Source organism: Pongo pygmaeus, chromosome 18, assembly GCF_028885625.2.
Source record: "Pongo pygmaeus isolate AG05252 chromosome 18, NHGRI_mPonPyg2-v2.0_pri, whole genome shotgun sequence".
Classification (NCBI taxonomy): Eukaryota; Metazoa; Chordata; class Mammalia; order Primates; family Hominidae; genus Pongo; species Pongo pygmaeus.
In genome coordinates this window covers 18,053,878-18,071,356 of record NC_072391.2, presented here as the reverse complement: position 1 = coordinate 18,071,356, position 17,479 = coordinate 18,053,878, and the positions used below count along the sequence as shown (strand labels likewise).

The 17,479-nt window shown below is 47.6% G+C and overlaps 1 protein-coding gene across 3 annotated transcripts in view; it reads right to left on the bottom strand.

The window, feature by feature from the left end:
• MYH11 (myosin heavy chain 11) overlaps nucleotides 1–17,479 on the bottom strand; it is a 153,978-nt gene that overhangs the window by 116,696 nt on the left and 19,803 nt on the right. For all 3 annotated transcript variants that reach the window (XM_054454934.2, XM_054454935.2, XM_063654349.1), the window contains one exon: nucleotides 5,850–6,006. In XM_054454934.2, coding sequence (XP_054310909.2) covers nucleotides 5,850–6,006 — 157 coding nt within the window. The remainder of the gene's footprint in view (nucleotides 1–5,849; nucleotides 6,007–17,479) is intronic.

Below are 17,479 nucleotides of genomic sequence, written 5' to 3'. Positions count from 1 at the left end.
TGCCAGGCACCAGAAAATGTGCTGGAGATACAATGATGAACATGCAGAGAAGGATGGAGTTTATAGGTCCTCAGGAACTTACTGTCCATGTGACACAAATGCAATGCTTCAGATCTTATATTCAGTGCACATGTGTTAACCATCCCTCCTCAATCCCGCCTTTTCACACCCCATCTTTTCCATGAAGAACTCAAGGAAGAAGCCGCGTGTGCTAACTTTCCCTCTCCACCTTCACGGTAAGCTTAGTGTGGATCCCAGCCCAGTGACTTAACAGAATGAGATAGTGCCATTTATCAATGGAGTCAACACACTGGGCCTACATGTTTCTTCACAAAAACCAATTTCCTACTTAGGAATGGGGGGAAATATTAAGCAGATAAGCAGAATTCTTCCCAAGCTTAAATTTTTCTCCATGATTTTTGAGATTCTTTTTATTTTTTATTTATTTATTTTTTTTGAGACAGAGTCTTGCTCTGTTGCCCAGGCTAGAGTGCAGTGGCGCGATCTCGGCTCGCTGCAAGCTCTGCCTCCCGGGTTCATGCCATTCTCCTGCCTCAGCCACCATGAGTAGCTGGGACTACAGGTGCCCGCCACCACACCTGGCTAATTTTTTTGTCTTTTTAGTACAGACGGAGATTCACCGTGTTAGCCAGGATGGTCTCGATCTCCTGACCTCGTGATCTGCCCACCTCAGCCTCCCAAAGTGCTGGGATTACAGGCATGAGCCACCGTGCCTGGCCCAATTCTTTTTATTTTTGGAGTCCACCATCAATGATTTGCCAGAAAGCACAGGTCATGCCAAAATACACAAGTGCATAGCAGGTGTTGGTTAACATTTAAATTAAGTAAAGAGTTTATCTTTTATGGATGTGCATACTCACGGTTTTCATTTTCTTTCTTTCTTTTGTGACAGGGTCTTACTCTGTTGCCAAGGCTGGAGTACATACCATACATAGCACGATCATAGCACACTGCATTCTTGAAGTCCTGGGCTCAAGCCATCCTCCTGCCTCAGCCTCCAGAGTAGCTAGGACTACAGACTCATGCACTGTGGCCAGCTAATTATTTTTTTGCAGAGACAAGAGCTCACTATGTTGCTCAGGCTCGTCTGTAACTCCTGGCCTCAACTGATCCTCCTGCCTCGGCCTCCCAAAATGCTAGGACTGGAGACATGCCGCTATGCTCAATCATGATTGTCATTTCCTATTGGAGCTTACTATATGTCAAGTGAGCATTTCTAAGTAATTTCAGAGAGCTGACTATGCAACTTTGTGTTAAAACCTAGAGCCCACGAGGAATCAAATGTATGAACACAGGGTGTCCTTGTCAATTACAACATTGCTCCACAGTTAAGAGGTGGTCTAGGGCAGGCATCTCAAACCACTGGACCACTGACTGGTACTGCACAGCAGGAGGTGAGTAGTGGGCTTCATCTGTATTTACAGCCACTACCTATCACTCCAATTACCACCTGAGCTCTGCCTCCTGCCAGAGCAGAGGCGGCATTAGATTCTTATAGAACCACGAACCCTACTGTGAACTGTATACATGAGGGATCCAGGCTGTGTGCTCCTTATGAGAATCTAATGCCTGATGATCTGTCACTGTCTCCCCTTACCCCCAGATAGGGCTGTCTAGTTGCAGGAAAACAAGCTCAGGGCTCCCACTGATTCTACATTATGGTGAGTTGTATAATTATTTCATTATATATGACAATGTAATCATAGAAGTAAAGTGCACAAAAAATGTAATACACTTGAATCATCCCGAACCATCTCTCGCCTGTGGTCCATGGAAAAACTGACTTCTATGAAACTGGTCCCTGGTGTCAAAAAGGTTGAGGACTGCTGGTCTAGGAAAACAAAAGTCCCCACAACACAAAAATATTCTTTGATGACTACATGAGCGATCAAACTCCACCGAAACCTCCTTCTCCACCACCTACGATTAAATGGCTTCACCTTGCCAATTATTGGGTGTCAATATCCACCATCATGATATGAACAGAAAACCAAGTGGCAGCTCTACGAAATAAGGTGCAGTGACTAGCAAAGTCAGCGGCCTTGGAAAGCCCAAAAAAAGATTCAGGAGCTGAGCGCGGTGGTACACGCCTGTAATCCCACCACTTTGGGAGGCCGAGGTGGGCAGATCACCTGAGGCCAGGGGTTCAAGACCAGCCTGACCAACATGGTGAAGCCCCATCTCTACTAAAAATACAAAATTAGCTGGGCATGATGGTGCATGCCTGTAATCCCAGCATTTTGGGAGGCCAAGGTGGGAGATCACAAGGTCAGGAGATCGAGACCATTCTGGTTAACATGGTGAAACCCCATCTCTACTAAAAATACCAAATTAGCCGGGTGTGGTGGCGCATGCCTGTAATCCCAGCATTTTGGGAAGCCGAGGTGGGAAGATCACAAGGTCAGGAGATCAAGACCATCCTGGCTAACATGGTGAAACCTCGTCTCTACTAAAAATACAAAATTAGCCGGGTGTGGTGGTGCATGCCTGTAATCCCAGCTACTTGGGAGGCTGAGGCAGTAGAATCACTTGAACCCAGGAGGCAGAGGTTGCAGTGAGCTGAGATCACGCCATTACACTCCAGCCTGGGCAACAAGAGGGAAGCGCCATCAAAAAAAAAAAAAAAAAAAAAAAGCAAAGATAAAAGAAAGAAAAAGATTCAAGGCAATTCACAGCTGAATGAACACTAAGACCACAGGGGCTTTGACAGACTTAAACACCAAAGTAAAAGAAGCTCTTAGGAAAACTGGTGACCCATGAAATAAATCTGTAAGAATGGTCCTCTTTAGCTCGGGCTGTGGAAGTCAAGCATGACATGAAGAATGTCGTTTTACGCTCTCACATGATTTCGTCCCTCACCCCAAAAAAAGTTACGGAAAAAAAACCAAACCCACTCTTAATTCATTTTATACTAAATCTACAAATTAGCACCTACTTGTAATTAAAATAAAATTTTTATTACATGTAAGATGAAATTAACCTATTTTTATAATTTGCAATGTCGTTTTTCTTTTCTTTTCTTTTGAGACAAGGTCTGGCTCTCTCACCCAGGCTGGAATGCAGTGGCGTGATCTCGGCTCACTGCAACCTCCACTTCCTGGTCTCAAGCGATCCTCCCACCTCAGCCTCCCAAGAAGTGGGACTACAGGTATGTGGTACCACACCAAAGTAATTTTTGTATTTTTTGTAGAGACAAGCTTTTGCCATATTGCCCAGGCTGGTCTCGAACTCATGACCTCGAGCAATCTACCCATCTGGGCTTCCCAAAGTGCCAGGAATACAGGCATGAGCCACTGTGCCCGGCCTGCAATGTCATTTTTCAAGCTCAGTCAAATATTTTGCCCACTCTCTTTCCGTCCTCCGCACACATACTATCTACAGTGAAACTTTGGTCTCTGTTCTAAGTGATCTTTTTCTGGAACGAATTATCTTCAGATAGTAAAAACTTCCTTCATTTCATGCCATTTAGCTCAGTTAGTGTAATGAAAGGTCACATAACAAAATGTTAATGGTGATGAGTTTTGGATGATAGAATCATAGGTGCCAGCAAGTTCTTTAAATACAATATTAAAGACTTTTTAAAGTTACAAATAAATTTTTTCAGAGCACTGTAGAAATGCTTACCCATCCTTCTCCTTTGCTAACAGAATTTTATTTCTTTTTGGTATTTAGATTAAAATGTGCTTAGTGGGACCCCAGCTCCAGAAAAGAACCAGGAATTGCTGGGTATGGTGGCTTATGCCTGTAATCCCAACATTTTGGGAGGCCAAGGCGGGTGGATAACTTGAAGTCAGGAGTTCGAGACCAGCCTGGCCAACATGGTGAAACCCGGTCTCGACTAAAAATACAAAAACTTAGCCAGGCGTGGTGGCACACACCTGTAATCCCAGCTACTCTGGAGGCTGAGTTGGGAGAATCACTTGAACTTGGGAGGCAGAGGTTGCAGTGAGCTGAGATCATACCACTGCATTCCAGCCTGGGCAACAGAGTGAGACCCTGTCTCGAAAAAGGAAAAAAAAAAAAAAAGAACCAGTAATGGTTCAAACAAATCATAAACACTCCAATCCCCTTTGCCAGTGATTGCTTTAGGGGTTAGCATATGACCAAGTCTCTACCTGACTTAAAAAAAAAAAAAAAAAAAAAAAAAAAAGAGAGAGACACAGGAAAAGAACCTTACCCTCCACTTCCTTCATGCTTTTGGATATTATCACATGAAAACGTGATATCTGGAACTATGGCTACCACTTTGTGACCATGAGGAAGAAGCTGAGAAAAATCCCAAGGAAGTCAACCCTGAAATCAGCCACTAGACTTCCTGTTATGTGAGGCAATGAACTCCTACTGGTTAAGCCACTTTAGTTAGTTGTTATCTTACTTGCAACCGAAAGCACCCCAAATGATAGGAACGCTGAAGTCTGTGATGCTCAGCTTCCCAAAGATGTACACGAACCACTTTGTAAATACTCTTCCATCAAGGGAGACCACAAAGAATGTGTGTGTTTGTGTGTTTAATACAAAGACAGATACCTAACTCCAGGAGCCATCACTTTACAACCTGAGATTACAGCTCCAAGATTGTCCTTGCAAGGCTCCACCTGCTGGTCTTTGGAGGTAATGGCAGGCCCTGCCTAGAGGGACCAAGGTTCTGGTCCTACCTGTGGAGTCTGGCTAACTGTCAGAAAGTCGGGGCACTTATATCTGAGTCCCTCTACCTTGGGGGCGGGGTCGTGGCCGTGGCATCTCTCAGGCACACCTGGATTCCTGCCTCAAGAACTTCCAGAATTGGGCTCCTCTCAACTCCCAACTCAGATCCCTGGGTTCCCACCTGTCGGTGCCCTTTCAGAGGGGGTGTGAGTTTTCGAGTTTCTTGTACTCTTCGCCTGACCTGGTACACTTGTTTGTATTAACTGCCTAGTCCCTCGGTTTGACTTGGGGCTGGCTATTTCAGGGGCTCCAAAGTGTTCTAAATAGAGGGTGAGAAGGCCTGGGTGCAGTGGCTCATGCCTATAATCCCAGAACTTTGGGAGACCAAAGTGGGAGGATGGCCTGAGGCCAAGAGTTTGAAACCAACCAGTATAGCAAGATCCTGTCACTTCCAAAAAAAACCAAAAAAACAAAAAACCACCTTTTTTTAATTAGCTTGACATGGCAGTCCACACCTATAGTCCCAGCTACTTGGGAGGCTGAGGCAGGAGAATTGCTTGAGACCAGGAGGCGGAGGTTGCAGGGAGCCGAGATCGCACCACTGCACTTCAGCCTGGGTGAGAAAGTGAGACCCTGTCTCAAAAATAATAAAACAATAGTAAAAATAATAACATATAAACATGAAAGTAATAGGCACAAGTCTTATGTTTGGAAAAACCAGCATTAACAATCTTCACAAGAAGCTACAAGATAGAGATTATCACCCCTTTTGACAAATGAGGAAACTGAGGCTGAAGAGGAAAAGATATTGACCTACAGTCCCACAGGGGTTGAGGGACAGGTAGGTGTCAACACAGACCACAGTGGCTCAGCCCCAGTACTGTTCCCCACCCTCTTCCCATCCTTTGCAGACAGCTGGCCCAGCAGGGCCCTTGGGCAGCAAGCCCCGGAGCTGGAGCTGGAGCGGGCCCATGCCCGCATTTGCCCAAGCTCTTGGCTCTCCCTCACCCTCCCAGGCTGCAAACACAGATGTTCCTTTTGCTTTTTCCCTTTTTCAGCCACAGTAACTCCTGGTCCCTCGCACCGCCTGCCAAACTCCCCATTCCTGGCAAGAACTGCAGACAAGCAGGACAGGAGGGGCTCCCTGGAGCTGGCCCCGTGCAGCCCTCACTGAGTTCACTCACCTTGAAGCATGCTCCGGTAGGCCGTGTCTGCGATGGCGTAGATGTGAGGCGGCATCTCGTGCCTCTTCTTGCCCTTGTACATGTCGACGATCTTCTCCGAGTAGATGGGTAGGTGTTTATAGGGGTTGACCACCACGCAGAAGAGGCCAGAGTACGTCTGCAGACAGAGAACCCAGCTTACTTTCAGACCTCTTCCAGGGAAGACAGATCGCACAGAAGCACTCAGTATTCTCATTTTAGAGATGGGGAAACTGGAGCTTGGAGTCTTAGTGGAAATCCTGGGCCTCACTGATATTCCAGGTATGGGGGAAGAGGAGAAAGGGCGAGAGTGGGTTTCCAGGCTGCCTATGTTATATTTTGCAACTGTTGGGGGGTTCTGTGTTTGTTTTGAGATGGGGTCTCACTCTGTCACCTAGGCTGGAGTGCAGTGGTGTGAACATGACTCACTGCAACCTTGACCTTTCTGGACTCAGGTGATCCTCCTACCTCAGCCTCCCGAGTAGCCAGGACTACAGGTGGGTGCCACCAGGCCTGGCTGATGTTTATATTTTCTGTAGAGACGTGGATTTCACTGTGTTGCTCAGGCTGGTCTCGAATTCCTGGGCTCAAGCAATTCTCCCATTTCGGCCTCCCAAGGCACTGGGATTATTGGTGTGAGCCATTGCACCTGGCCCAACTGTGGAGTTTTGAAGAGCTCTGGGTTCAAATCTCAGCTCCACTCCTCCGAGCTGCCACTTTACCTCCCTGGACCTCACTGGCTTAAATAACAGCCACCGTTCATTGAGCACTTACTATGTGTTGGGCACCTAACTAAGCACTACACAGGATTTTTTTCGACATTCACAATCGTATTAAATGCTCATCATTTAACAGGTGGCACAGAAAATGAACAGCGCACTTAAGATATTAACTCAGGAACATTTAATAAAGGGACTGTTTACAGATATGTGTGCAGAATTAAAGAAACCTAACCAGTGACAGGAGCAGTTAAGTCTGAAGAGCAAGAACAGAAGAGAATATTGTTTACCTTTTTTTTTTTTTTTTTTTTTTTTGAGACAGGGTCTTGCTCTGTCACCCAGGCTGCAGTGTAGTGGGGTGATCTTGGCTCACTACAACCTTGAGTTTCTGGGCTTAAGTGATCCTCTCGCCTCAGCCTCCCAAGTAGGTGGTACCACAGGTGTGCACAACCATGCCCAGGTAATTTTTATTTCATTTTATTTTTTGTAGAGACAGGGTTTCACTATATTGCCCAGGCTGGTCTTGAACTCCTGAGCTCAGGCGATGCACCAGTCTCAGCTTCCCAAAGTGCTGGGATTACAGGTGGGAGCCACCGCACCCAGCCAGAGAGGGAATGTCATTAACTGAACATTGGAGACATAGAAAGCCACGCACCCCTAAAAAGGGGCTGTCCAGAGGGATCCGCAGCCATATAGCAACACAACTGCCAAAACTGTGGTCCAGGAGGGAGGGAGGAAAAGGTAATAATCCTCCAACCTCTCTCTCCTCCCACCACCCTCTGATCTCTTTCTGGGACCTTCCAATGTCCATATCTAAGAAGAAACCCCAGTGACTCAGTCTCTGGAAGATGGCAGAGGCATCTCCTTATGGAATCTCACAACTACTCAGTAACAGTGATTTCCCCACTGCCTGTTTGACAGGACAGCAAAGTGAGGCGTGGTGAGGTTGTCACCAGGTTACACAGCTGGAGGGAAGTTGGGAACTAGAACTCCTGGTTACCCCAGAGCACCTGCTCATGACCATTAATACCTTCCCCATCTGGAAACCAGAGACAAACACTGACACCAGCTCTCCAATGTGGATGAAGCTTGAAAATATGCCTAGTGAAAGAAGCCAGGCACGAAAGGTCACTTCCTATATCATCTCATTTATATGAGGTGTCTAGAGTAGGCAAAGCCACGGAAACAGAAAACAGACTCATGGTTCCCAGGGGCTGGAGAGAAGGGGGAAATGAGGAGGAACTGCTCACGGGTATAGGGTTTCCTTTTGGGGCTATAAAAATGCTCTGGGGCCAAGTGTAGTGGCTCATGCCTGTAATCCCAGCACTTTGGGAGGCGAAGGTGGGAGGATTGCTTCAGGCTAAGAGTTCGAGACCAGCCCAGGCAACAACAGCCAGACCCCCTCTCTACAAAAAAAAAAAAAAAAAAAAAAATAGCTGGCCATGGTGGTGATCACCTGTAGTCCTAGCTACTTTGGAGGCTGAGTCAGGAGGATTGCTTGATCCCAGGAGCTCAAGGTTATAGTGAGCTATGATTGTACCATTGCACTCTAGCCCCTGGGTGACAGAGCAAGACCCTGTCTTGAAATTGATAGCTGTACAACATTGTGAATGCACTTCATGGCACTGTTTTCTTTAAAATGTTTAAAATGGTAAATTTTACGTTATATGCACTTTATCATTTAAAAAATAGCAGTCCTGTCCTACTGGGTGAATAGGAGCATCTGAAAATAATCAGATCAGGGACGGAGGAGTCAAGGCACAAGGTGAGTCCCGCCATGCTGTACGTGGTAAGGCACTATCGTCATGATTTTTCCTTACTGGATACTAGATTTTCCCATGGTTGAGGTCACAGTTCAGGAGACAGGCTGCAACCCGTCTCACAGGAACTGCTTTTCCCAAACGATAAACATCAGTACTGCCCAAGACTCTGATGGCCATAAAGCATATCCTCTTCCCTGCAAGTGACTTAGGGAGAACCACAGATCCACCTCTCAGTTACAACTAGAGTGAACCAAGCAACAAAGGGTTAAGTGACTTGACCGAGGTCACCAAAGAAGATCCTAGCAGCACCAAGCCCAGCCTGGCCCACCCCCAGGTATGAGCATGGTCCATTATGCTATCCAGCCTAGGCCCATCCAACAGAAACAGAAACTATTGATCGTTCATTCGTTCGTTCATTCATTCCTTCCTTCCTTCCTTCATTCATTCTGTATGTCCCAGATGCCATGCAAAACATGTTGGGACTACATTAGAACATAAAAAAAAAAACACAGGGTCCCAGCCCTCAAGGGGCTTTTAGTCAAGGGCTGGAGCCAATTAGAGAGTGGGAAAGTCTGGCCAGGTGTGGTGGCTCACACCTGTAATCCCAGCACTTTGGGAGGTCAAGGCAGGAAGATCGCTTGAGCCCAGAAGTCTGAGACCAGCCTGGGCAACACAGTGAGACCCCATCTCTACAAGAAATTTAAAAATTAGCTGGGCATGGTGGCACTTGCCTGTAGTCCCAGCCACGTGGGAGGTTTGCTTAAGCCTGGGAGGTTGAGGTTGCAGTGAGCCGTAATTGTGCCATGCACTCCAGCCTGGGTGACACGGTGAGACCTTGTCTCAAAAAAAAAAAAAGAAAGAAAGAAAAAGAGAGAGTGGGAAGGTCCTTCCAGGGCTCAGTCTGCTAAGGGACAATGGTATGTAATGTCTGGGGGTGCTGCAGAGGAATGATATTCTTTGAAGGTACAGGATTGCTGGGCGCAGTGGTTCACACCTATGATCCCAGCACTTTGGGAGGCCAAGGAGGGCAGATTACTCACACTCAGGAGTTCAAGACCAACCTAGGCAACACAGTGAGACCCTGTCTCTACCAAAAATACAAAAAATTAGCAGGGCATGGTGGTACATGCCTGTAGTCCCTGCTACTGGGCAGGCTGAGGCAGGAGAATCACTTGAACCTGGGAGGTGGAGGGACGTTGTAGTGAGCCAAGGTGGTGCCATTGCACTCCAGCCTGGGTGACAGAGGGAGACCCCATCTCAAAAAAAAAAAAAAAAGAAAAAAAGAAAAGAAACAGGACTGATGGAGACAGAGGTTCTCACCATCTACTAAAAGGAACATGAATGAGTCAGCATATGCCTGTCTAAATAGCCATCAACCATTTACTGAGCACCTACTATATACCAAATCTATGTCAGAGGCTGGAGATAAAGAAATCAATGATAGCTTCTGCCCTTAAAGAACTTAGATCAGAGGGGGAGACAAGTACATTAAAACACGTCATAAGAACAGAGAATGATAGGAACAAGAAAGGGAAGGCCCTAACCCACGGTGGGGGTGGTTAGGGAAACCTCCAGGTGGGGAGGTATTCCCTGTGCTGAGTCTTAAAGGACAACAAGGTGTTAACCAGCTCAGGACAAAGCAGGGACATGGGCAGAAAAACAGGACACGGGGTCCGTGGGGGTGAACTACAAGCAGCTTGGTATAAGCAGCTCCATTGGACCGAAATGGAGAAGCAGAGCAAAGGTGAGAGGTAAGCAGGGCCCAGGAGCAACAACCAGCCTGGTGGGGCTGGGAGTGGGGGGCTGCCTGCCTGGACACCCCTCTTCCCCATTTCATCACCCAGGACCGTCCCACCCATCCTGCAAACACGAGCCGCAAGTGCCTTGAGGCTGGGGAACCCCCTCTTTCTCCTCTTCAGTCCCAGCACAGGTCTTGGTATAGAATAGGTGCTAACTAAATGCTTGCTAAATACATACCAGGGGAATAAATGAATGATACAGCTTCCTGGGAACAGGGACAGCCTGACTTCACCTCTGTGACCTGGGGGCCTTGCACTGCAGCAGTAGGTACTCAGTGGACTGCATTGAGCCAGGCCAGGTGCTATGTCCTGTTCAATCGGTGTCCCCTGTCCCCAGGACAAGCCTCCCAAAGAGAAGCGCCCGTCCGTGGTCACCTGAACAAGGGTCAATCAAGCCCCACCCTCCTTCAGGCCTCGACTCCATCTCCAGCTCCTCTGGGGCCATGTCCACTGCCACGCCCCTTTTGAGTGTAGGTATCATTTACAGCCCAACCCGTCCTCACTCAAGCCCTTGACCTGGAGGCAGTAAAGGGCAGTGCCTAAGGGCTCAGAACTGGGTATGGGGTACTTGAATTTGAACCTTCACTCTGCTACTTCTTCGCTGTGTGACCCTGGGCAAGTCCCTTAACCTCTCTGAGTCTCACTTATCCTCATCTACAAAACAGGGATGCATACTAACAAGCCCTTCACAGGTGTGCTGTGAGATAATGCTCCAAAAGCACTTAGCATGGTGGCTGGTATGTAGTAGGTGCTCAATCAATGTTATTTAGTGACTCTTACTATGCTCCCTTCATTTCATGAGAGGGAAAGTCTTGCCACCTTAGAGCCTTCAATATGCTGTTCCTTCCACTTGGAACACTTTTCCCCTCATCTTTGCACAGCTGCTTCCCTCTCCTCTTTTAGAGCTCTGCCTAAATATCACCTCCTGGGGTGTGACCCCCACACTACTGTATGTCCTGCACCCCGCACAGCGCCAGGCACGGAGTAGACACTCAGCTGTAATCCCAGCACTTCGGGTGGCCAAGGAGGTCAGATCACTTGAGGTTAGGAGTTCGAGACCAGCCTGGCCAACATGGCAAAACCCTATCTCTACTAAAAATACAAAAATCAGCCAGGCGTGATGGCAGGCGCCTGTAATCCCAGCTAGCTGGGAGGCTGAGGTAGGAGAATCACTTGAACCCAGGAGGTGAAGGTTATAGTGAGCTGAGATCATGGTGCTGCACTCCAGCCTGGGCAACAGAGTGAGACTCCTAAAAAAAAAAAAAAAAAGGAAGAAAGGAAGGAAGGAAAGAAAAAGAAAGAGAAAATAAAAGAAAAAAATGAATTTTTAAAAAGATGGAAGAGGCCAGGCATGGTGGCTCACACCTTTAATGCCAGCAGTTTGGGAAGTCGAGGAGGTCAGATCACTTCAGGTCGGGAGTTTGAGACCAGCCTGGCTAACATGGCAAAACCCTGTCTTTACTAAAAATACAAAAATCAGCTGGGTGTGGTGGTGCATGCCTGTAATCCCAGCTACTCAGGAGGCTGAGGCAGGAGAGTCACCTGAACCAAGGAGGCAGAGGTTATGTGAGCCAAGATCATGCCACCACACTCCAGCCTGGGTGACAGAGTGAGACTGTCTCAAAGAAAAAAAAAAAAGAATAAAATGAATTTTTAAAAAGAAGGAAGGACCACACTGCCTTTTCAACTCCATCACCAGCTTCTGAAAGAGGAATATGACTTTCATCCTCTTTGTTTGGGACATCTCTCCCAGTGCCATGCACACAGCAAGCACTTAATCCATACTTCCAGGTAGATCTGAATCTGCTGAGTTCTGTAAAAGCTTTCTAAGCAAGCCAGGGTATGACGATGGAGTGAAGGTAAGACTGGTGCAGGCAGCCGCACATCTCACGGCAGGTCCGTGGGGCTTCAGCATCTGGCTCTTCCTCCCACATTGTTCAGCCACTTCTCCTTCACCTCGACCCAGCCCAACCATAGTTGGCTGTGTTTCTGCCTCTCTGGCCCCATGAGCCCCTCTCTAGCTGGTTAAATTCAGAGGTTTCAACATCCCAGCCTCCTGTGTCCCAGCCGTCATCTCATGGGCCCTGTGCCACCAGCAGGTCCCAGCTGCAGGCCCAGGATTTCCCTCTTGTGACCGTATTAGGAAGCAGCTCCAGTTTTTCTCCGACGCTTTATATGGTCAGCCACAGAGCCCTGAGCAGGGGGTGCTCCCAGGGCCTGCAGCAGAAATGAGCAACAGGGAAGGAAGGGAGGGAAGTGGAAGGAACACTGGCTTTCAGACACACAGGGCTGGCCAGGTGCAGTGGCTCACACCTGTAATCCCAGCACTTTGGGATGCCAAGGTGGGTGGATCACCTGAGGTCAGGAGTTCGAGACCAGCCCGGCCAACACAGTGAAACCTCATCACTACTAAAAATACAAAAATTAGCAAGGTGTGGTGGCGTGTGCCTGTAGTCCCAGCTACTCGGGAGGCTGAGGCAGGAGAACTGCTTGAACTCAGGCGGCAGAGGTTGCAGTGAGCCGAGATTGTGCCACTCTACTCCAGCCTGGGCGATAGAGGGAGACTCGGTCTCAAAACAAACAAACAAACAAACAAAAAAACAAAACACACACACACAGGCCTGGGCAGAGTGTTGGCTTTGCCTTATCACCTGCCTGACTTGTGCATACAGACCTACACCTGAGCTTCCTCAATAAAGTGATGGATAATCACACCTTCTTTATGACGCTGCAGTGCAATATCACGGCTTTCTAAATACCCAACCTAGAGACAGATGTGGTCCACCAAGCACGTGTTTTTGCCGCAGCCTTGCTTTTAAGACCAAAAAGACTAGAAACAACCTAAATACCTGTCAATAGCAGACAGGCTTAATCATTATGGTTCATCCCTATAGCAGAAGACTGTGCAGTGGCCGTATCTCTACTACCATGGATGAATGGCCAAAATACACAGTCAGATGCAAAGATTGAGACACACAACAGCCGTGGCCTGTGCTGCCATTTTGGAAGGGTGCAGGAGGGGCTCTCTATGTGGCTGCATGTGTATAAAACAGCACTGGAGGCTGGATGGAGCAGCTCACACCTGTAATTATAGCACTTTGGGAGGCTGAGGTGGGTGGATCACTTTAGGTCAGGAGTTCAAGACCAGCCTGGCTAACATGGCAAAAACCCATCTTTACAAAAAATACAAAAATTAGCTGGGTGTGGTGGTGCACACCTGTAATCCCAGCTACTCAGGAGGCTGGGGCAGGAGGATCGCTTGAATCCGGAAGGCATAGGTTGCAGGAGCCGAGATCGCACCATTGCACTCCAGCCTGGGTGACAGAGTGAGACTTCATCACAAAAAAAGCAATAGGCTGGTCACAGTGGCTTAAGCCTGCAATCCCAGCACTTTGGCAGGCTGAGGCAGGTGGATCACCTGAGATCAGGAGATCAAGACCAGCCTGGCCAACATGGCAAAAACCCCTCTCTACTAAAAATACAAAAATTAGCTGGGCATGGTGGTGCACGCCTGTAGTCCCAGCTACTTGGGAGGCTGAGGGAGGAGAATTGCTTGAACCTGGGAGGGGGCCGTTGCAGTGAGCCAAGATCATGCCACTGCACTCCAGTCTGGGTGACAGAGTGAGACTCCATCTCGAAAAATAATATAAATAAATAAATAACATGACTGGAGGGCTACATATGTAACCAGCAACCACAGTGTCTCTAAGAAGGGGAACTGGAAGGGCGAGGAATAGGAATGAAGGGGGAAGTTCTATATTCCCTTACACACTATTTTATTTCATATTTGCATGTCTTACCTATTCAAAAACGTATTTTAAGTCTGACTAGATAGTTATGAACAGACAAAAAAACTAAGGCAGGGTTAAGTGGAAAAGAATCATACTGCAAAACATATAAGGAGTGACTTTTTCTTATGTTTGTTTTGTGTGTGTGTGTGTGTGTGTGTGTGTGTGTGTGTGTGTGTGTGTACATACATGAACCTGTGAATCATGTTTGCCTCCAGTGAAGAGGGCTGCTTTTTGTGATACTTATTTTTAAAATATTATCCTGTGGTCTTTGCATAGATTATCCTTGTGTTACTGGAGGAGGTTCTTTCAAGCAATAATGACTTGAAAGATCAGAAGGCCGGGTACAGTGGCTCATGCCTATAATCCCAGCACGTTGGGAGGCGGAGGTGGGAGGATCATCTGAGCTCAGGAGTTCAAGACCAACCTGGCCAACATGGTGAAACCCCTTCTCTACTAAAAACACAAAAATTAGCTGGGCATGGTGGCATGCGCCTGTAATCCCAGCTACCGGGAGGCTGAGGCAGGAGAATCGCTTGAACTCAGGAAATGGAGGTTGCAGTGAGCCAAGATTGCACCACTGCACTCCAGCCTGGGTGACAGAGCAAGACTCCAGCTTAAAAAAAAAAGATCAGAAGGGCTAATTCCTGGGGCTTAACAAAGGGCAGCTTCCAGTTATAGTGTCTTTCCACCCTCTAGGGACCAGTGCACGGCCGGCACCCAGGAGGCCTCTGTTCACAATCTGCTTGTTCCTTGTGTCCCTGGGAGGACACTACTTCCAGAGTAGGCTAAGATTGCTAGGCCAGGTCTCTAAGGCGGAAAAATCGTCACCCGCTAAAGTTTGGAAGGAGGGCTTCTCCTGACTCCCTGGGGCATTCCAGAAGCAGAACCAGAACTGGAAAAAAGTCCTTTGGGGTTCATGGGTCGGGGACTTGGGCTTGGAGTTCCAATGAGCAAGGAGGCCCATCCACCTTGGCTCTGGATCATGATTTTCCCAACCCCAGAGGTTTGGTCTAGGGTGGAGGGTCCCACTGTCTACAGAGACAAAGCAGGTAAGGCATGAGTGAAGCAGGGCGTGTGTGAGTGAACAAAAGAGGTGCCACGGTCAATGGCTACCAGGGCCTGGGAGACGGCAGGGAGTGGTGGGGTCTGTGGAAAAGCAGAGAGCATAAAGCCCATCTCACAGGGACTGCTACCTCGCACCCTGCATTCTGCAGTGTCAGGTCCTCTGCTTTTTCCAGCAATGCCAGAAACAGGTTTCTTTCCTTTTTTGATATATTAAGTTAACTCAATTTAAAAACAAAAATCACTCCTCTGTGTTAGCAGGTTGTAATCATTAGTCTAGCATCTAGTTAGGTGCTCAAGGAATCATAATAAAAGGTTCAATTCCTTCTTGCTCTGCACTTAAATCTTGTCTACCTCAAAGCTAACAAGGCCTCTGGCACTGTTCCCTCCTGCTCTAAGCCTATTACCCCAAGAGCCCTTTGCTACTAATCATAGGTATTCACCATGGCCCTGGACTCACACAGACCTTGTCTGAATCCCAGCTCTGCCCACTTTCCAGTGATGGGACTGAGCACATCTAAGCCTCAGCATCCTCATCCTTTTGTTTGTTTGTTTGTTTTTTTGAGACAGAGTCTCACTCTGTCACCCAGGCTGGAGTGCAGCGGCACGATCTCATGCCTGTAATCCTAACACTTTGGGAGGCCAAAGGGGGGTGGATTGCTTGAGCTCAGGAGTTCGAGATCTGTTTGGGCAATACGGTGTGAACCCACCTCTATCAAAAACACAAAAAAATTAGCTGGGCGTGGTGCTACGTGCCTGTAGTCCCAGCTACTCAGGAGACTGAGATAGGATCCCTTGAGTCCCAGGAGGCAGAGGTTGCAGTGAGCTGAGATCATGCCACTGTACTCCAGCCTGGGCAACAAAGTAAGATCCCATCTCAAAAGAAAGAAAAAGAAAAAAGAAGACAGACTGAAAGAGAAAGAAAGGAAGAAAAGAAAGAAAGAAAGAAAGGAGGAAGGAAGGAAGGAAGGAAGAAAAGAAAAAAGGAAAGGAAAGGAACGAACTCACTCGAGGCAGACGAACTCAGCCAAAAGACAGCATTCAGAAGACCAAGAGACCCTTAGGACCAGGCATCAAAGTTATGCTCCCCGCCAGGTATGCTACAAGTCTTCAGCGGTTTAGGTAGATTGCTAGACATTGCTGAGCCCAGAACCTGCATCTCTAAGATAAGGAGACAAGCTCCTCTGGCTTCTATAGACTCTTCTAGATCCAAGAGCACAAGAGGTCTGACAGAACCTTCTCAAAGGCGCATCATTTGAGGCGAGCCTTGCAGAACGGAGTAGAAAGTTTATCTTCATCACAGAGGGCAAAGTCATGCATGCCAGACCACGGACCTGGCCTCACCTCACTACCCGCCTGTTAACAAGAGTCACACATGCTGCTATTATGGGCTGGGAGAGGAACTCACTGTGCTCCCCCACCCCAACCCCTTTCCTTCTTTATCTTCTCCGTCATGGACAACGGTTTCTATTAAGCAATTAAACTGACCAGAAAGGAACAAGAGAAGAGCAGGGCCATCATCACAAGGCTGAAAAGATTTTAATCTAATCTGTCCAGAGAAGCATAGCAGGAATTTGAAGCTTTGATTCATTTATTTTTAATCTGCTGTCAGAAGATATTTTGGGTCTCAGGACCTTCATACACCCCTTATTTTTTTTTTTTTCTGATTTCTATTTGAGGACAGCAGGTGAGATGAATACACAGGCCTGTCCTGAAACTCCCTAGATGGTGACGATACGTCTTAGATGGAAGACCTGGGCCCCAAAGAGTCCAATTTTCCCTCTAGCTCCCTACAGACGGGCCTCTTTAGAAATATCCAACATATTGGCTGGGCATGGTGGCTCAGGCCTGTGATCCCAGCACTTTGGGAGGCTGAGGCAAGTGGATCACCTGAGGTCAAGAGTTGGAGACCAGCCTAGCCAACAGGGTGAAACCCGTCTCTACTAAAAATACAAAAATCAGCGAGGCGTGGTGGCACATCCCTGCAATCCCAGCTACTCGGGAGGCTGAAGCAGGAGAATCACTTCAACCCAGGAGGTGGAGGTTGCAATGAGCCAAGATCGCTCCACTTCACTCCAGCCTGAGCAACAAAAGTGAAATTCCATCTCAAAAAAAAAAAAAAGAAGAAAGAAAAGGAAAATGTCCAACATACGAACAGCCCCAGATCAATATTTCCCTACAAACAGTGCCACAGATAAGAGACATCCCCTACTTAAGAAAGTAAAGATACATTTTGCAACACTGCACCTCAGCTTCCTTCCCTAAAAGGGTCAAACATTTTTAACTCAGGGGATGTTGTGTTAAATAAAATAAAATGTGTCAAGGTACAGCACTTGGATTGGAGGACATATTTAATAGTTACGGCCAGGCATAGTGGCTCACACCTATAATCCCAGCGCCGTGAAAACTCAAGGCAGGAGATGGCTTGAGGCCAGGAGTTTGAGACCAGCCTGGGTAATATAGTGAGATCCCAGTCTC